We start from the raw sequence: 22,105 nt of genomic DNA on the forward strand, positions 1-22,105 counted from the left end.
TAGATATTTTGTCCTGGGAAAGTTGTAGACTCCAGGGGTTGTAGTTTCTTTGAAGGCAATATCCTGACTCCTCATTGGTGTTTCATCTCTATGAAACTGTTATCAAGGATGCTCATATAGATGACAAGCCAACAGCCAGTATCATTCTCAATGGTGAAAAGCTGAAAGCATTTCCATTAAAATCTGGAACAAGACAAGGATGTCCACTCTCACCACTATATATAATACTGGAAGTCCTAGCCAGAGCAATAAGACAAGAGAAAGACATACAAGGAATCCAAATAGGAAAAGAAGAAGTCAAACTATCACTATTTGCAGATGATATGATAATATACATAGAGAACCCCAAAAACTCCACAGAAAAACTAATTCAACTCATCAATCAGTTCAGTAAAGTGGCAGGATACAAAATCAACACGCAAAAGTCAGTAGCCTTCCTATACACAAACAATAAATCTGAAGAAGAAGAAATCAAAAAAGCCATCCCTTTTATTAGCAAAACAAAAAAAATCAAATACTTGGGAATAAATCCAACAAAAGAGGTAAAGGACCTATACAAAGAAAACTATAAAACACTGTTAAAAGAAATAGAAGAAGACACAAAGAAATGGAAAGACATCCTTTGCTCATGGATTGGAAGAATAAACATTATTAAAATGGCCATCCTACCAAAAGTAATATACAGATTCAATGCTATTCCAATAAAAATTTCAATGTCATTCTTCAAAAGAAATAGAACAATTATTGATGAAATTCATATGGAATCACCAAAAATCCCAAATAGCCAAAGCTCTCCTGAAAAAAAAGAAGGGAATGGAGGCATCACACTCCCAGACTTCAAACTATACTACAAAGCCATAATCATCAAAACTGCATGGTATTGGAACAAGAACAGACACACAGACCAATGAAATCAAATAGAAAATCCAGAAATAAACCCACAGATTTATGGTCAACTAATCTTTGACAAAGGAGCAAAGAATATGCATTGGAGCAAAGAAAGTTTGTTCAGTAAATGGTGCTGGGAAAACTGGCTCACTACATGCAAAAGAATGAAGCTTGACTATTACCTAACACATGCAAAAGAATGAAACTTGACTACTACCTAACACCATGCACAAAAACCAACTCAAAATGGATTGAAGAACTAGATATAAGACCTGAAACCATAAAATACATAGAAGGAAATAATAGGCGAAACACTACATGATATGCACATCAAAGACATCTTTACAGACACATCACCCAAAGCAGTGATAGTGAAGGCAAAGATAAACATCTGGGACTACATCAAATTAAAGAGCTTCTGCACAGCAAAAGAGACAATAACCAAAACAAAGAGAAACCCCACCAACTGGGAGAACATTTTTGCACACAACACTAATGATAAAGGACTGATCACAAAAATCTACAAAGAGCTGATGAGACTCAACAAAAACAAAGAAAATAATCCAGTCAAAAAATGGGCAGAAGAGCTAAAAAGAAACTTCTCTAAAGAGGAAACACAAATGTCCAACAGGTATATGAAAATATGTTCAACATCACTTGTAATCAGGGAAATGAAAATCAAAACTACAATGAGATACCATCTTACACCAGTGAGAATGGCACATGTTAAAAAAACTAGCAACAACAAATGTTGGCGAGGATGTGGAGAAAAAGGAACTCTCCTGCACTGTTGGTGGGAGTGCAAACTGGTCCAACCACTATGGAGAGCTGTGTGGAGATTTCTCGACCTACTAAACATAGAGCTTCCATATGATCCAGCAATTCCACTCCTAGGTATTTACCCAAAGGACACAGAAACATCAATTCCAGAGAGCACCTGCACCCCTATGTTTATAGCAGCACTATTTACAATAGCTAAGCTTTGGAAACAGCCCAAATGCCCAAAAATAGATGACTGGATCAAGAAGATGTGGTACATATATACCATGGAATATTACTCAGCATTCAAAAAGATAAACACATGCAATTTGCAGCAACATGGACGGCGCTGGAAGGGATCATGCTCAGCGAAATAAGCCAGAAAGAAAAAGAAAAATACCGGATGGTCTCACTCATAGCAGGAATCTAGAAAACTTAAATAAGGGACCAGGAAAAAGAATAACTGTAAGAAAGAAAATATCAAAATCAACAAACAACTATGAACCAGAGACACTCCATGGGGGAGTGGGGGAGCGGGGAAAGGAGGGCTTGGGGTCAAAATAAGGAGGTTGTAATTGTATGGAGAATATAAAAAATAAAATTTAAATAAAATGTGGAAAAAAAAATGGTGCTCATATAGAGGTTTTAGTTTTAAAGTATCAAAGAACAATCAATTCAATATAGATACTGCCCTGCAAAGTTTTGTGGTATAACTGAATGATAATATTGTGATGAAATACTACATTTCTCAGTTTTTAAAGATAAAATTAATTTTGATGTAAGGGCCTCAGGCATAGAAACCACCACCTTCAAAATGTAAAGTTCACAAACTTACCATCATTAGTGCTTAGCAGTGATTCTGAGGATGTGTCCATAATACCAAAACATTTGAGCAAAAGATGGAAAAAAGATGAAGAATCTTTCCTTTTTTAAGTCTGACTGCTTGTTTTTACATTGATCTAATTAGGATGTTCTTTCAAAAATGATTTGATTTTTGTCCACTAATTGCTATGGTATTTCAAACTGACATTAATAACATATGGTTTTTTAGGGGAAATGAGACAAATGTCATAGCCTCCTTGACCTGTATTTACATCAACTAGAAAGCATTTTCTGAATAAAATATTGAACTTTGTTCTTCTTACTCTTCCTGTATATTGATAAACAGTTTAGTTCTTATGCTAGTATTAGGTGTGGCAGAGCAAGACAGGCATCCAAACAGAGAGTGAGCAGGGTGAGGAGACCATCTATATAAGGATAGGCCTGCTGCGAATAAGTCAAATGGAATGAGGAGGCCTCACAAGCATGGGTGACCCACATGAAGAGTCAGAGTCTGAGCAGGGTAAAGTGGATATTGTATCTATGTGAGGAAAAGCCCAAAGGACTGCTTGTTCCCAAAGGACTGGGAGCCCTAGAAAGGTAAGGTGGGTAACTCTGTGAGTGGGAAAGGCAAGCAACAAAGGGAGTTTGGTTACATTGGACAGGACTGATAAGTAATTATGTTAAGTATAATAGGAGCCAGGTTTCTCACTGCTGAAAGAAATAAAAAATATGTAAAATAAGAAAACCAGAATGATTTCCATAGTATAGTATTGGATTGGGACTGGTGGTATAGAAGTGAACTCATGAATTTTCATATAGAGACATAAATATAGGGGTGTGTGTGTGTGTGCATGTATGTTCATATATATTCTCTAGTTCTGTGCATTGAAAAACTTCACATTTTGGCTACTAAAAGGAACCACTAAAAAACTAGGAGTCTTTGGAGAAGCGGCTGATTCCAGGATTCAGATAGGAAAAACACAAGGTGAGCATGGAATGCTTTGTTGTGCCAGAATGTAAGGAAGTACACAAACAATTAGGGGGGATATAAGAGAACACAAGAGCAAGCTTAAAGATTCCTACTGGTTAAAATCTGAGATTAATAAGTGTATCAACATAAATAATGATAGTAATGAGTAAAATAGTTATCCATGAGTTTATAACTGATATAAATGAATAAGTGAGAAATTTGAGGAGTAATGGGATAATTTACAGTTTTTTGTACTTCTTTATGAACTGCTTTATTAATTACAAAGAAAGAGTAAATTTACCATAGAAAAACTTGGCAGAAAGCACCTTAATCAAGTGATCAAAATAAACACCAGTAATAGACAAATTGAAATTACATGCCACTTTTGTGGCATTCTAAAAAAGACGCATACCCTGAATCTAATCTAATCTAATCTAATCTAATCTAATCCATTTCTTTTTTTTTTTTTTAAGATTTATTTATTTATTTATATAAGCACTGGGTATAGTCAGAAGTGCAGGAGGGTGAGAGAATTCACCAGAGCCAGAGCGGGGAACAGAACAGGCAGACTGACGAAATACACTGCTGAGGGGAGCAGCCGGCGCGGCAGGAGAGGTCTGCATGCCATGTGGTACTCTCGCCAGTGGCCGGGATCAAACTGGCACTGCAGTGGCTGGGGGCAGCTTCACAGCCCAGCACTCAACCTCTGCGCCACCAGGGGAGGCCCAATTCTAATCCATTTCTATAAAAGCATGTCAAGGTTACAAGCTAAAAGAGGCTAAAGAAATTTAATAATTAAATGCAAAACATGATTTAACCTGCATTATTTTGGTTTAATGGACATTATTAGTATAACTGGCAAAAGCTGGATGGAGTCTGAGGGTTAGATGATAGTAATGTATCAAAATTAACTTCATTTTCATGGTTATGTTATGATAATACAGGAAAATGTTCATGTTTCTAAGAATTACATACTATCTTTTATTACATACTAAACAACTGGTTCAGAAAAAATATTATTTGTGTTGTGTTTGCAGAATTTCCATAAGATAGAGAGTATTTCAAAATAAAATATTTTATACAAAATATTATTTCAGAAAAACAAAGTGTACACTTTCTTGTTTTTTTCCTTTTGGTATATTTTTTACTGACAATATTATGGAAACCAAAGATATCTCTTCTCTTCAAAACTATCTAGTTTTGTTTTGAAATGTGTTCATGGATAAGTGAGGTGTCAATAAATTTTGCTTGTTGTAAAAAGAGAAAGAAGGCCAAGGAAGATGAAGATGAAGGAGTGAGGGGAATTGGCAACCACTAAGGTCAGCACCTTGGGTTAGAACAAATGGTTTTGAAGGCCATAGAAAAGGAAGTGACATGAACACAATTGTATCTTTAAAAGATAATTCTGGATGTTTTGTGTCAAACCATATGAGGACAAAAATGAAAGCAGGAAGACAACTGTAGGGGTAATGTTTACTTGGATTAGAGCGGTAACAATGAGGTAATGATAAGTGCTTAGATTTGAAATATATTTTGAAAGGAGAACTCATTGAACTTGCTGATGGACTTGATATGAGTTATAAGGGAGAATAAAGGATAGCTCCTAGAATTTTAGTCAGAGCAACTGGGTAAATGATGATGTCATTTACTGAGATGGGGAAGGCTGAGGAAGTATCTAATGACAGGAAAATAGTTAAGAGTTGTATATTGGACAGTGGAGTGGTAGGGATGAATGTCTGATTAAAATGAGTTAGAAACAATAGAAAGCAGGGAACTAGACAGAGAAAGCACAGACAATTCTCTTGCAAGGTGGACATGATGTGGGTCACTGGAAAGAACAAAGACATTCCAAGCAAGAGGAAAGTATGATTGTTAAGATATGGAGGCAGAAATGAACTTGGCTGGTTCTTGGACAGTGAGAAAACTGACATAACTCAAAAAATGGGAACATGTTGGGTAATAGTGGGAAACAAGATAGGTAATGTGGAGCCAGATCATGACCAATCTGAAAGCCAGGTAGAAGTGTTTAGACTTGATGTAGTAGGAAATAGGAATCATGAGATAATTTGATTAGGGAAGTGATATGATGAAAGTTAAATTTAAAGAAGATTAGACTGGCAGTGATATGCGGGATAGAGCTAGAGGTGTGGGTGAGCCTGGAGGCTGTGGGAGCAATTCAAATGTGAGAGGATGAAGGCCTGGACTGGAGTTTTGGCAGTAAGGACAGACGGTAAAGGGGAGAACTAGGGGAATGTTGATATATGACTAAATAAGGGAAATGACTTTAAGTTTCTGAACTTAAGGGCCTTCCTGGTGGCTCAAGGGGTTAAGTCACGGCACTATGAAGCTATCCACAGCCACTGCAGCATGAGTTCAAACACTGGCCAGGGAGCTGATCCACATGGCGCAGCAGACCTCTCCTGTCTTGCCTGCTCCCCTCAGCAGTGTATTTCAGTAGATTTGCCTGTTCTGCTCCCCATTCTGTCTCTGCTGAATCCTCTCCCCCACCCCTGCACCTCTGGCCTGCACCCCAGCTCTTGTATGCATAAATAAATAAATCTTTTTAAAAAAGATTCTGAACTTAAGACATAAAGAGAATAAAGGTAATGGTAAGAAGAAGAAAATCTAATAGAGAAACTTGTTCTGGATATGGCTTGGGGAAGGCAGTGGTAAATAAAAGGATGACATACTGAATTTTACTTGGTAGTAGGACATCAAGGTGAAAATGCCTAACAGAAGGTAAAAGATATAGAATTGATGTTCTGGGGCATGGTCAAGGCTCAAGCTAGGACATCCAGGAGTCACAGTATACGTGTGATGCTTAAGTCCCTGAAAATGAACGCATACTCCAAAAGAAAGTTTGGAAAGCTTGAAGAATGTATGGTCAGAGACTTTGGAGATGTTGGGGTTTGCCAGCAATTAGTAGTGGGAGGAGGAACAAAAGTGACAGAGAAACAGATGACAGGTCAGACAGAGGGGAAAAGAATAAGAACAGTATAATATCCTAAAAATAAGGAAGGACATTTAAAAGAAAGTGTATAGTTAACATCATAAAATAGGCCAAGAAGAATGAAAAAGCAAAGACTAAGACATATCGATTTAAAAAATCGGGCCTCCCCGGTGGCGCAGCGGTTGAGTGCTGGGTTGCGAAGCTGCCCGCAGTCTCTGCGGCACCAGTTCGATCCCCAGCTGCTCCCCGGCCACCGGAGGAGGGTCCCACATGGCGTGCAGAACTCTCCTGCCACCCGCTGCTCCCCTCAGCAGTGTACTTCGGTCCTTCTGCCTGCTCTGCTCCCCGCTCTGGCTCTGGTGAATTCTCTCACCCTCCCGCGCTTCTGACTGTACCCAGTGCTTGTATAAACAAATAAATAAATAAATAAAACATGCCTCTATTTAAAAAAAAAAGTCATTGTTTATTTTGAAGAGAGTAGTTAGGAGAGTGAATATGAGCGAAGATGCCAGTTAGTCAAAGAGCAGGTGAGGAGAGACACAGTAAATGGGTAACATCTTGTAAGAAATTTGGTAGGGAAAGAAAGGAAATGCCACAGTCACTAAAGGAGTAGTCAGGACTATGTGAAGTTTCGTTCTATCTAATATTTAGACAATTTAATCAAATTTTCTTTGTCTTCTACATTTAGACTTCCAATGTCTTGTTTTTGAACAAAGTCAAGATTATGATACAAAATATACAAAACCAAGTGGAGGAACATGATTTCTCTGTGGGTTCTTTCAAATTAATAGGAAAGTATCGTTGTCAACATTCAAATGATCTTTCACTGATAATCATTTCCTAAATTCGTACTATGAACATTCTGGCAAGCTCTGAAAAGATAGAGTGTGAGTAAGAAATAAAGTACAGGTAAATATTTTCAGATAATGTCATTACTATATTACTGTAGTAGTATACTATATTTCTATATTCAGTGGGAGTCTACCTAGCTATGAGCTAACATTCTTAAGACTAGACTAAAATCTTTAATATTTTAATATTTTGATAGTACAGTCAGTCCTCACTTAAAGTCATTCCTTAGCTTGATGGGAACTGCTACTTTAAGCAAAACAATGTATAATATAACCAAGTCCTCAATTAACGTTGGTTCACTCATCTTTTTTTTTTTTTAAGATTTATTTATTCATGCATACAAGAACCCCGGTACAGGCCAGATGTGCAGAAGGGTGAGAGGATTCACCAGAGACAGAGTGGAGAGCAGAACAGGCAGACTGACTGAAATACACTGCTGAGGGGAACAGCGGGCACGACAGGAGAGGTCTGCCGAGCCATGCGGGATTCTCACCAGCTGGGATCGAACCCATGCTGCCGAGGCTGCAGACAGCTTCACAGCACTGCTCTCAACCGCCTGTGCCACCAGGGCAGGCCCTCAACATTTTTTAAAATGATTATTAATGCATACAAGAACTGGGGTACAGGCCAGAGGTGTGGAGGGTGAGAGGATTCACCAGAGACAGAGTAGGAGGAGAACAGGCAGACTGACTGAAATACACTGCTGAGGTGAGCAGCTGGCAAGACAGAAGAGGTCTGCTGCACCATGTGGGTTAGCTCCCTGGCCAGGGATCGAACTCCTGCTGCAGTAATTGCGGATAGCTTCATAGTGCTGATGCTTAATCCCTTGCGCCATCAGGGAGACCCCATATTCAACACTTTTCCCCCTCATCAATGTTATAACAAAAAGACATTGGATGAATTTTTCAAAATTCTGCTAAGATCTGTATTGAGTAGCTTGTGTATGGGAAGGTTGTAATTACTCTTGAGGGAGGCAGCTTTCCATTAATTGCCATACAGATCAACTAACGTGTGGAAAGTACTTTCAATCCTAATGCAGAAATGTCCCACATGGCCACCAGGAGCAAGGTTCAGATGTTCAGTTTGCTTACATTAAACTAATAATTCCAGGAATGTTTCTGAAGGCCTTAATGATACCATTGTCCTCATTATAGATGATGCAAGGTCCCCTGCATTGGATACAATGACAGTTTCTAATTTTGCCCTTGCCAGCTCTCATCTGCTGAGAGGCAAGGGACATTTTTATATCATTCCAAGAATTAAGTTTCTTAAGAAGCAAACCAGCCCCACTGGTCTTCTTGTAACCTTCAACTCTATCTGCATCCACCAAAGGGAGTTCAGGATCTTCCTCAATATGATGGTGTTTAGACATGATCAGTACTGGTTAAGGCCAATGCAGCCAGGGCAGAGCAGATGAGTGGATCAAGAAGATATGGTATATACACATAATGAAATACTACTCAGTGATCAAAAAAAGATAAACTCATGCCATTTGCAGCAACATGGAGGGACTGGAAGGGATTATTCCAAGTGAAGTGAGCCAGAAGGAGAAAGAAATACTGGATGGTTTTCGCTTCTATGTGGAATCTAGAGAAACCAAACAAAGGATCAGACAAAAGACAGCATGTAAGACTGAGTGACCCCTGAAAGCAGACAGTAGATCTGACACACTGTGGGGCAGGGGGTATAGAGATGAGAGTAAGGGAGAGGGGGAGAGGGGGAGAGGTGAAGAGTAGAGAAGGGGGAGAGCAGGTGCAGTGCGATGGAGGACTGTAATCACTTTGGTGATGGGAAAACTCTGGCAAAAGAAAAATAATTTTTATCCATTTTTCTGGGGAACAGTTCTACAGATTTCCTCATACTGACAATGTTATACAGCATTCTTACAAAGGTAAAACCATAGAGAAGTAATATAGACTAATAGGTTCTAGGCTGGGTGTGAAATATGACTACAAAGAGGCATGGTAGAGTTTTAGGGGATGATAGAACTGGGTCACACATGTCTGATTGTGGACACCTGGAATATGGTGTGGGCACGCGTAAGTGTGCACACCTGAGCCTACAGACCGAGGCTATAAGGACTGTATCACTCTGAGATGAGGATGGCTAAGGCAGAATGGCTTCAAGAAGACAAGTGACTACAGAGAGGCAGGACCATGAGACTACACCAGACAAAGCCCAGAATAAAGAGTGTATAAAGGTTGGCAGGTGGCTCAAGTTGCTATCTCCCTGCTGGCTTGTTGCCCCTGCATACTATTAAAAAAACCTATGGGGATGGTGCCAAGGGCTCCAAGGTTCTCTTTAAGCTCCTGAACCGATGGTGAATTTACCTGGCCTGGAATGGTTGCAAAACAGATAACAATCACTTTCAACAGAAAATAGAGATAGAAGTTATAAAAAGTTCCAAATGGAAATTCTAGAGTTGAAAAGTCTAATAACTGAAATGAAAAAATCAGCAGAGATTTTCTGCCATGAATCAGAACTGGCAAAAGAAAAATTTAGCAAAACTGATATAGTTTTACAGTGATTATGCAGTCAGAAAAAAGAGAAGAAAGAATGAAGAAAATTGACAAGAGTCTCAAAGAAATGTGAGACATCATTAAATGCGCCAACATACACAAAATGGGAGAACCAAAAGGAAAAGAGAAAGAAATATTTAGAGAAATAATGACTGAAACTGTTTCAGATTTATTGAAAACACCAACCTACACATCCAGGAAACTCAGTAAACTCCAGGTAAGATAAATGCAAAGAGATCCATAAATAGACAAGTCACACTAAAAATGTTGAAAACTAAAGACAAAGTGAAAATCTTTTTTTTTTTTAAAGTGAAAATCTTAAAAGCAATAAAAGAAACTGACCACTTACAAAGGAACCCCAGTAAGACTAAGAGTTGACTTCTCAGCAGAAACAATGGAGGCCAGTTAGGCATAACAAAATCAAAGAGCTCAAAATAAAACCGAATCCTAAATCAGGAAAAGCTATCTTTTAAAACAAAGAAAAAATAAAAACATCCCCAGATAAAAATTAAAACTGAGAGAAACTGTTACTAGCAGGCGCACATTACAAGAAATACTATAGAAAAGGCTTCAGGTTGAAAACAAATAACCCCAGACAATAACCCAAATTGATATGAAAAACAAAGAGCACCAAGTACTGGTAATTATGTAATTATAAAAGGCAATATAAATGCAAGTTTTCTCCTTTTTTTTCTTAACTGATTTTTTAAACAAAGGAATAAAATAATGTGACTATAATATATTGTTCAAGCTATAAAAAAGGATAATGTGATACATTTGCCAATAAGAGCATGAAGGAAGTGAATGGGAGCAAGTTGTATTGGGTTAAATAAATGACTACAGGTAGTAAAGCAATAATAATAACAATGGATTGCATGGTTTATAACATTAATAGATGATCTTCTGAAGTGTGAGATCTCAATTTTGAATCCTAATACAAATGTTACAAGAATTATGCTCTGTATAAAGTCTGGATTTGTTACAAACCATTATTTCATGTGTTTACCAATAGAAATAGAAATCAGAAGCAAATATAACAAGTATCAGAAAAATGAGCCAAGTGAACATAATTCTAGATAATTAACATTATCATATTTTTCCAATGTGCAATTGACTAAATTAAATAGCAACAAAGTCTTCATTTAAAAAAAAAATCATAATTAAATAGAATCTAATATTGTACCTGTTTTAGCATGATATGATATAAATATATTATTACAGAATACTATAAGCTTTTTTTTTTTTTAAACAGAGGCATGTTTTATTTATTTATTTATTTGTTTGTTTGTTTGTTTATACATGCACTGGGTACAGTCAGAAGCGCGGGAGGGTGAGAGAATCCACCAGAGCCAGAGCGGGGAGCAGAGCAGGCAGAAGGACCGAAGTACACTGCTGAGGGGAGCAGCGGGCGGCAGGAGAGGTCTGAGCGCCATGTGGGACCCTCCTCCGGTGGCCGGGGAGCAGCCGGGGATCGAACCGGCGCGGCAGAGGCCGGAGGCAGCTTCGCAAACCAGCGCTCAACCGCTGCGCCACCGGGGAAGCCCTACTATAAGCTTTTTTTATACAAATAGAACTTTCTAAGTCTTACTCCTTTTTAAAAACCAAACCTATTTTAATGCTAAGATTTAATAATATTAACATCTAAAGAGTTCCTACCTATGATTATTCAATGTGCTCAACTTTTCTTCTATAATACATATCAATACTCTTTTTAATGTAAGTGAAACATATAGAGATCATCAGTGTGACTCTCCCTACTCACAAGAAGGAAATAACTCTTTGATATGTTCTAGAATGATTCATATATTTTTAAAAAATGACTTATAAGACTGATGGGAAAGTCACAAACCAACTCTCATTCCTTTTTGCATAGTTACACTGAATAATGCAAAACAAAAAAATTAATTGAGAAATGGTCTTACTTGACAAAAGAAACTCAGTGACTAGGACTAAAGCCCCATGATGAAGAATGATGTGTGTTTTTTAAAGACTGAGTATTTTCTGTAGATAATGTACCTACTCAAAAGTTTTCAGTAATCAACCCCACTTCCAAGAAACTAACATGTTCTCGCCAATACCACACTGTATCAAACAAGTCATGTAAGCTTCATGAGATGCAATGCTATGAAAATCATCAGAGTACACGTCAAAAATACAAAACTTTATTTCAGAGTTGAGTAGGGGAAAGTAAATTCTAAATGAAAAGGCTCTTGTTTTAATCCACTGACTGGAATACAAAGCAGTTCTAAAAAATCTGGAAATATCTTTCTAGTCCACACTTAAATGGTACCATTATTTACTTTGGCACCAATGTACTTTTCATTCTAATTTCTCAAAAATAAATCATTTATATTTTAATGAAATGTGTTAACATAAAAGGGTGAGAAACAGACTTCACAGAGAAAGCTATATATATATTATAATATATATATTCTTTTGTAGAATTCATCAAAAGAAGAAAAATTACCACAAAATATTATTTTAAAAATTGAAATGAGACAATAATCCATGCAAAATACAAACCATTTTTTAATTTCACTTGGAAAAATGGAATATAGTGTTTATGTTTGGATATATGCTGATAAAAAGCAAATAAATCATCATTGTAACTAGATCAAATGATAAACTGGAAATGGTCCTTTAGAAATAGTTGTGGCTCTAATAAGGAAACAAATATTCCCTGCCTTTAGTTCATTCTCTGAAAACAGCATTTGTGTGGACTATTTATGCTTCAGTTAAATTAATGTGTAACAGATGAGGAAAATATACCACTACCACTCTGGGTCAAGATTCTTATATAGAAAAGAAAGGTTTAGAAAAACCTGCATAGAGTATATAGTAACTCTTTCTAACATAGAGAAATAAAGATTCATAAGGATTGCAGAAAATTGTAACATATAGACCCCCAACTTACAAATTTTACAAAAATATTAGTTCCCAAAGAGCCATATGGCATAATAGATAAGGGCCAATGGTCCTTAAAGCAGACCTCAACAGCATGAGCCCTCCATCTTTCTATAGCTGTCTGCATGTATCAGTAATAAATTAGTTTTTTAAGGAATCTGGGTTAACTGTCTCTTTTTGAAAGAAGTACTTTTCTGTCAGCATTTAAACTTAGCATGAACTTTAAATAAGATTCCACATTCAATTTCAGAATGTGTGTTATGTAAACATAAACAGAAGAGAGCAGGAGTCCAGCTACATGGTGGCAGAGGGAAGATAATGGGCTCACCTCCTCTCATATATTCACCACTAGACTGCAGGAGAACAAAGTTAAAATTCCACTGAGGAAAAAACATACTACTACCGTGCACACTAGGAGCAACGGTTCAGTGGAAAAGGATAGGGAAAACTTCAAGTGAACTCTATATGATACTGTGACAGTACAATCCACAAAAGTGACAGGCAGTTTTTGTTCAGAGTCCCCTACAGTTGTTGACTTGGGCATAGCAACATTGGGTAAGCCTAAGTCTCAAGAGTGCACTGGATAAAAGGGTGCATGAGTTGGCACCCAGGACAGAGGGTGCACTGTTGGAGAGCTGCAGGGATGGGGATGCAGAGTAAGGATTTCTGACTTGAGCCCAAGGCTCTCAATATAGAACAGCTGGAGCCTGTTTAGGCAGGGAGAAACAAGTTGAATGATGAGGCTCCTCATAGATGCATCTACTACTTGAAGCTGAGGCTGGGATATTCAAAATACCTTGCACCCTCATCCCAGGGGTAAAACCAAAACAACAAAGGAACACTCGAATGAGCTAGAGTTCAAGCACCTGTTAGTTACACCAGAAAACACCCCAGGATACGATCCTGTGCTGAAAAGAAAAGAGAACACTCCCGGCACATATGAACTACAATCTGTGCCCAACACCTCGTCTAGTGCTCAAAATTAGCCTAGAGTGGAAGGAGACACAAACTATAAGAACTCTACAACTAAGGAGCTGGCCTATGGGTTTTCATCACACAACTCAGTCCCCACAACATGATAGTTTGAATTCCTGATGTTCACCAGAGGTGATCCTTTGGTCCTAGTGCCCCCCTCATCTTTTATACCTACTACCCCTTGTTAGTACCAGTTCTCCAATTACTTCAACAGGTGCAAAGACAACAGTCTATCTCTACTGAAACCCATAAAAATTAAAATAGGATAGAGAAGAACACACCACAAATGATGGAGGAAAAAAATAAATAACCCCGAGAGAATCCTCAACCCAACAGAACTGCAGAACATGACTGAAGAGGAGTTCAAAGTAATAGCTGTAACACTTATGGAACTAAAAACAACAGCAAAAATAAACCAAAGGATATAAAACAGTAGCAGAATAAAGATAAATGAGCAGTTATAAATAGAAATAATGAAGCTAAGAACCACTATAATGGATCTAAAAAATAAAATTAAGGGTCTCAACAGGAGACAAACAGGGGAGAACTAATAAGTTCAAAAACACAATGTTGGAGAACAAACAAATACAACAACCTACAGATTCTGCAGTGGAGGGAGAGGGATCAAAACGAGGGAGCGAAGAGCACAAGGGACTATGGCGATGATGCATGGGCAAACTGGTGATGGAAATTCTATAGGGACTGCACCTGAGAAAAGAAAGCAAGTATTGCAAAAAAAGAAAAAAGAAAAATTATGTAAAATATATATAAATAAATAAAGGAAAAAATAAAGAATTTTTAAAAATGAAAATAGTGGGGCCTCCCTGGTCGCGCAAGGGGTTTAGATGCAACCTATGAAGATATCCGCAGCCGCTGCAGCTTGAGTTCAATCCCCCAGCCAGTGAGCAGCCCACATGGCACGGCAGAACTCTCCTGTCTCGCCCGCTGCTCCCCTCAGTAGTATGTTTCTGTTCCCCACTCTGTCTCTGGTGAGTCCTCTCACCCCCCACACCTCTGTCCTGTACCCCAGTTCTTGTATGCATAAATAAATAAATAAATCTTTAAAGAAATGAAAATAGTATGAAAGCCCTTTGGGATGACTTAAAGAGAAATAACATCCATACCAGGGGGAACCCAGAAGACACAGAAAAAGGCACAGAAATTTTATTTAAAGGAATGATTACTGAATTATCTCAATCTGTGATATGAATCAGATGTTCTGATCCAAATACGAAGATGGAAATTGAAACCGTAATAAAAATTCTTCCAAAAAACAAAAGTCCCAAATCAGACTTTACAGTAAATTTTGTCAAAGCTTTAAGAAATAATGCCCATCTTGCTCAAAATGTCTTTTAAAACCCAAGAAGAGGGAATGCTACCAAATATACTTTATCATGGCAACATTACCCTAATTACAAAACCAGACAAAGACAGCTTAAGAAAAGAAAAATTTAGACCAAAATCCCTTCAACAAAATACTAGCAAATCAAATTCAATGGTATTATCACAAAGATTTTACACCATGATCAAGTGGAATTTATCCTAGGGTTGCAAGTATGGTTTAATATATGTAAATTAATCAAGGTAATACATCGCATTCACAAAAATAAAGATAAAGTCCTATAACAGCAACAGAATGAGAGAAAACATTTGCTAAGATTCAGAACTCATTTATGATAAAAACTCTAAACAAAAAGAACCCTACCTCAATATAATAAAGATCATATATTACAGGTAAATAATCAATTCACTTAATGGTGAAAACGGAAAGTTTTCCCATTAAGATCTAGAACAAGACGGGCCTCCCCGGTGGCGCAGTGATTGAGCGCTGGGTTGCGAAGGTGCCCACAACCTCTGCAGCGCCGGTTCGATCCCCGGCTGCTCCCCGGCCACCGGAGGAGGGTCCCACATGGCGCGCAGACCTCTCCTGCCGCCCGCTGCTCCCCTCAGCAGTGGACTTCGGTCCTTCTGCCTGCTCTGCTCCCCGCTCTGGCTCTGGTGAATTCTCTCACCCTCCCATGCTTCTGACTGTACCCAGTGCTTGTATAAATAAATAAATAAATCTTTAAAAAAAAAAAAAAAAGATCTAGAACAAGAGAAGAATGCCCACTGGTACCACTTCTGTTTAACTTATTATTAGAGGTTTTGGGCTAAGTTATCAGACAAACACAGAAGATAAATGGGAATCCAAATTGGAAAAGAAATGAAATTACCACTATTTGTAGACAATATATGTATAAATGATATATATATATGAAATTATATATATATATATTCCTAAAGACTACCAAAAATTAGAAACAAAAAGTGAATATAGCAAAGCTGCAGTTTACAAAGTCAACAAACAAAAATCTGTAGTCTTTTTATATACATACAATGATTAAGAAGCAAAATAAGAAGATAACTTCATTTATACTGATTCAAAGAGAATCAAATACCTCAGAATTAACCTTACAGGAGAGGGAAAAGACCTACATGAGAACTACAAGATGTTATTAAAGGACTTCAATGATACAAGGAAATGGAATGATATCCCACGTTCATGGATGGAAAGAATCAATATAATCAAAATAACTACCCTGTTCAAAATGATACATAATCAGCAAAATACCAGCAATATTTTTCAAATTAACTGAACAAAGAATACCAATAAAGAATACTAATACATTTTACTATAAAACAACAGTACTAAAAACAATATGGTATTGGCAAAACAATATGGGATTGGTTCCAAAAATTATGTGGAACTAATAAAAGGATTGTAAACTTCAAACTTTACTATAAAGCAACAGTACTAAAAACAATATAGTATTGGAACAAAAATAGATACATGGATCAATGGAATAAAATCAAAAGCACAGAAATAAATCTACATTATGTACCAACCTCCTTACATACCATATCTAATCTATGATAAAGCAGCTATGACCATAAAATGGGGAAAGGACAGTCTCTTTAATAAATCATGCTAGGAAAACAAAATATATAGAGGAAAACACAATATCAACAATAAAGATTTTTTTTGGTGACCTGACCTCTAAAGTAGGAAACTAAAAATAAAAATAAATAGGGCCTCCCTGGTGGCTCAAGGGGTTAAGCACAGCACTATGAAGCTATCACAGCCTCTGCAGCATGAGTTCGATCCACGGCCAGGGAGATACCCACATGGAGCAGCAGACCTCTCCTGTGTCACCCGCTACTCCCCTCAGCAGAGTATTTCAGTAAATCTGCCTGTTCTGTTCCCCACTCTGTCTCTGGTGAACTCCCTCACCTCCCCATATGTCTGGCCTGTACCCAAGTTCATATATGCATGAATAAATAAATCTTTAAAAAAAAAGAAGATATGGTATATCCACACAATGGAATACTATGCAACCATAAGAAAGGATGAAATGCAGCCTTTTTCGACCAAATGAAGGGAGTTTGAGAGAATTATGTATAGTAAAGCAAGTCAGAATGATAAAAATACATCCTGAATATTTACAAAGCAGATAATTTGATAACCAAAAACACTTTCAAAAACCAGTGGACATCAAAAACACCATGAGGGCTCTGAAGTTAAGAAGGAAAGAGTAGGGAAAGGGGTAAGGGGATGGAGATATATATATATAGATATCTATATATATATATCTCAAGTATAAAAAAATAGATTACAACAAAACACTAAAAAAATGGGCAAAAGAACTAAAAGGTACTTCTCCAAAGAGGAAATGCAAATGGCTAATAGGTATATGAAAAAATGCTCAACATCATTTATAATCAGGGAAATGCAAATCAAAACCACTTACTAAAGCTTTGCCTTACCTGATTGTTGCATTCTTCCTCTTCTTCATCGCAGTCTAGACCCTGATGGGCAATCTCAGTAGTGCTGTTCTCCTGAAAGAGATTGTTCTCCAAATCAGATACTCTGGTGGCCTCAGTTGTGACTTTTACTTTCATGCTATGAAAGCCAGTGGAGACCAGTCCCACTTGCAGATTTACAGGTTCCCCCTCGAACAACAGGAAGTGTGAGTTTACCCCCTCTTTAAAACCAGGGGGTTGGTAATCATGTGGGGTCACTGCAAAATGAAAAGGGCAGAAAACCATGAGTTTCAATAGAACAAGTCATTGCTCTTTCATGTGTAGCAACAAATATCTCTACAAGATGCTTGTAAAATCTTTCACTTACATAAAATACTACACTTCAGTATTTAAGAAGTTACATTACAGGTCTCCACCTACCTGCATTATAGTAGTGGAGTTTCATAGTAAGTATAACATCATTAGGAAGGGGTCCAAGATTCTGCATCAGTATATACAGTTTGCGGATCAGCAGCACACTAGCTTTCTTTATATCATCACTGTTTGTCCCACTTTCGAAGCTTGTACTACGGCTATAACCACATAGAAAAACAGCATATTTTCCAGTCCTATACAATATTGAAAATCTATTCCAAAAAAACAAAACATTTTACTGTGTGATTAAAAAATATAAACTAAATATCAGGATACTCCTCAGACTGTTAAGAATACAAATTAGAGGCGTGATTATACTTTTAGCAATGCATATATAAAGAGCTTCTTAAGTAGCAAGTTCCCTTAAGAATTTTTTAATGACCTGATTTTAAAAAATTTATAAAAAACTGCATGCTATAATAATGAGAACAATAGATTTGAAATCAGGAAACTTGAAATCTAATATTGACTCTGGTGCAAATTATCTCAGTCAAGTTGCTTAGACACTCTAGGTTAATTTGTGAGATAAGCTTATACACATTTCTATACCTACTAAATCACCTATCAGCTCTGGGCTTTTCTATTATCTGATTATCTCTCAGAGGCATATCACTCCTAATTGTTATATGGATTACAGCAATGACTTACTATTCTTACTACTTTTTCTTCAAGACTACACTGAAAGCACTCTCCATAACTAAAAAAGCACTCTCCACTGCTAAAAAAAAATTCCAATCCTACTTGTCACTTTCTTGCTTAAAATTCTTCTATGACATTGACCATCTTTCAATCAAGTTCAAGAATGATGAGTATAGTCTTTCATGAATAGCCACATCCTCCCCTCCATCTTCATCTGCAACTACATCTCAGTTTCTTTTCACCTATGTGCATTCCCATAAGCTATTCACTTTGTAGTGTATTTTTCCCAATTCCCTTCCTAATGTGTCCTTTAATCCTCACTCATCTGTCACCTCTCCAAGAAATCTTCCCTGATAATCTATATATACTTTACCCCTGTTTATAACTGTATGTCTCCCTTTGGACTGTGAGTGGTTATATCTTTCACTTCCACGGTACTGTTTGGTACCGAGTTATAGTAAGTACTCAATAAACATTGTTGAATTAATTAATGAGTCAACAAGTTGGATTAAATTACCTTCCAACCAAGCATTTTTTTATTTTTCCCTCTGAAGATTTCTTCTCCAAATAGTCTCACATTTGAGTAGTTTCCAGGAAGGACTATGAGTGCAATATATTTTCATTTGGATAATGCTTTTCACATAGTCAACACTCAATAGTGAAAAACAGTCCTAAGTAATTGAACTACCGAAGCAGTGTGAATTCATAAGACAAAATATTAAATGAATACATTTATTCGTTTTCAATTTTAAACAACTTAGTTTTGTTGACAAAGATTAAACCAATTTGAAATGTGGTTTGCTTTCAGTAGAAACCATGGTACAGTATTTCCTTATTATGCTGGGCAGCAGCATTTTTTACTTGCAATATTTTTAATTTTTTAAGGATTTTATTTATTTTTGCATAGAAGAACTGTGGTGTAGACCAGGGGATTCAATAGAGACAGAGTGGGGAAAAGAACAGGCAGATTCACAGAAATAAACTGCTAAAGGGAGCAGCAGGTGAAATAGGAGAGTTCTGCTGCGCCATGTGGGTTAGCTCCCTGGCCAGGGATTGAATGCAGGCTAACCTGGTGGGCCCTCTTTGTGGTAGCACTGGGTCTTAACCCCTAGGCCACCAGGGAGGGCCTAAAATATTTTTAACTTAGAATGGATTTATCAGGATATAACCTGATAAATCAAGATATGGACATCATATTCCTAAACTTATATTCATGTAAAATATATTCAGAACTCCCTTACACTCTTTTTAAAAGGGAAATTAGCTTTACTATAGAGGAGTTGATAAGGTAATTTTGTATGAATCATTATTTAAAGAAAGCCTGCTTTTAGTTTCTAAGAAATTAGTAGTATGTATTATTCTCCTTGGTATCTGCAACATTTGGCCATTACTGTTTTCTGCTAACCTCTTGGAATGAGATTTCATAACAAGAGTTTTATTTGGTTGTCAGTAGTACTTATATTTTAATTTAAATGAGTAAAAGCCAACTGTTTTTTGTGAGAGAATATGTATGAAAAAGTGCTTTACAATCTGTGCCACGCAAAAGTGTTGTACATAAGTGCTGTACAAAAGTTAGCTTATGATGGTTAACATTTTAATTCTCATTTCTAGAACTTACTTTCTCTTCACATACAAATGCTGTCTATACAAATGAGAGTATAATTCAAGGAAATAAATATTGAAAGGAAACTGAGACTTGCATTAAATTATGAGACAGTTAATAATATGAAAAACTGAGAATTAGGTCACATTTCTCTTCAGAGTCATTCTTTTCAGGGGCATTTGTCACCCTGAAAAATGAGCCCTCTACTTCACAGGGTTTCCACTATCATCCACCCCTCCTACTTCTATATCATCTTATCAGCAACATTTGGCTCTATCTGAATCCAAAAACTACTGTAAAGGAATAAATGTTGCTATTCATAATACATCCCATCTGCACTGAGGACCTTCTGAAACAAATGTCCTTATCTTCGTAGTTTATCCACTGACGTACATAAAACCTGAAATTTTAAAACTTGAAATTTTAAGATTTGAAATTTTAAGACACAGAAAATGTATTTATATGACATACTAGGGTAAGCAGATGAGAATATTTGTGTTTATGGGCAAATAGTTCAGGGGTTTTACTATTCCAGGCCAAGTCTGGATGTACTGAGAGCAGAGAAGATCAATATCTTCACAAAGCAATTGAAAAATTTGGGGTTAGTGGCAAGAGAGAGCCTTAGAGAGCTCTTCAATCAACACCACGTATACAGTATCGTTAATATATTCTCTACTATTGTGCCACCCACCAACCATCATTGCTTCCAAGGATTACTACCATCACCACTACCACTAGGTGCCATTTACTGATTGTTTATCATGTATTAGGCATGACAGAGCTTTATATATGCATTATAACTTAATGATCAGAGCAACCATATTATTAACTCTCTACAGACAAGAATATTCATGTTTAGGTAGATTGAGTAATCTAGCCAATTTATATAACCAATAATAGAGCTGAGCCTCCAAGCTAGGTCTTTTTGTCTTAGGAATTAGAACTCTTAACTCTAAACTTAACTGCGTATAAACCCTATTATATCACCTACAAAGAAAAGAACTAAAGAAGCAAAAGAAGACTCTACTCCCACCATACTCATCTGTGGACCTCAGTAATCTGAACAATAATTATGGTCTCTTTTTAAAGTTTTTTAAAATAGTTTTGATGCTACAGTATAGGATTGGCAGGAATGTTACAAAGGAAATATAAGGCATATTTCTTGTGTCAAAAAGCTTATGTTTACCTCAACCCTATATATTTCTCATGTTTACTAAACAATTAGACACTACCTGTCAAAATCCATAGAGACGCCTTCTTTTGTATACTTGAATTTGAACTGGTATATCTCAGTCACTTTCTAGAAACATCAAAGGAAATAGAAAAAGAAATTGTTTTTAAAGGAATCTGAACTGATAATGATAAGGAATATTTTCATTTTTGTTTGCTATTGATTGATTGGCCATTGGTTTATAGTACTATATAATATTTAGTATAGCTTCACGCCATCATAAATATGAACTGTACCCACAACCAAAGTTCTAGTACCATTCACCACTGTCAAATTAACCCCTTCAACCCATTCTTTCCATCCTCCTTCCCTTCCAACCTCCTTCTCCTCTAATGACCACGATTTTGTTCTCAGAAACTAAGAATTATTTTTGTTGTGCTTTGTTAGTTCATTTGCTTTCTTTATATTCCACTTGAATGAAACCATCTGGTATTTGTCTTTCTCTTTTTGACTTATTTCACTTAGGTACATTTTCATTATATACCTACTATACTATCAACATATCTGTTTGTTTCATAGCACTTAATATTACTTGAAATTATCTTACTCATTATATTATTTAATGCTGAATAATGGATTATTGAAGAGTAATAATTGTATTATTCAGGAGTAGTATTTCCAGATAAAAAGAAGTTAAATTTCTCCTCCATGCCAAAAATGAGTTAGGTGGGAAATTCTGTTGTTAGCATTTTAAGAGCTAGAGAAATTAAGTCACAGAGTCAAGTAATCTGACCTGGCATAGGTAAATGACAGTGGAACCAGGCAGGAAACCATTCAT

The 22,105-nt window shown here is 36.8% G+C and overlaps 1 protein-coding gene across 3 annotated transcripts in view; it reads right to left on the minus strand.

The window, feature by feature from the left end:
• The window catches only part of HORMAD2 (HORMA domain containing 2), a gene marked incomplete at both ends in the record, with an annotated part of 58,494 nt that overhangs the window by 15,815 nt on the left and 20,574 nt on the right, over positions 1 to 22,105 (minus strand). For 2 of the 3 annotated variants that reach the window (XM_084253547.1, XM_084253548.1), the window contains 3 exons: positions 17,444 to 17,697; positions 17,861 to 18,012; positions 21,326 to 21,396. In XM_084253547.1, coding sequence (XP_084109673.1) covers positions 17,444 to 17,697; positions 17,861 to 18,012; positions 21,326 to 21,396 — 477 coding nt within the window. The remainder of the gene's footprint in view (positions 1 to 17,443; positions 17,698 to 17,860; positions 18,013 to 21,325; positions 21,397 to 22,105) is intronic. The other variant, XM_084253549.1, reaches the window with a different exon arrangement.

The sequence above is a fragment of the Talpa europaea genome, assembly GCF_964194135.1.
Source record: "Talpa europaea genome assembly, chromosome: 14".
Lineage (NCBI taxonomy): Eukaryota > Metazoa > Chordata > Mammalia > Eulipotyphla > Talpidae > Talpa > Talpa europaea.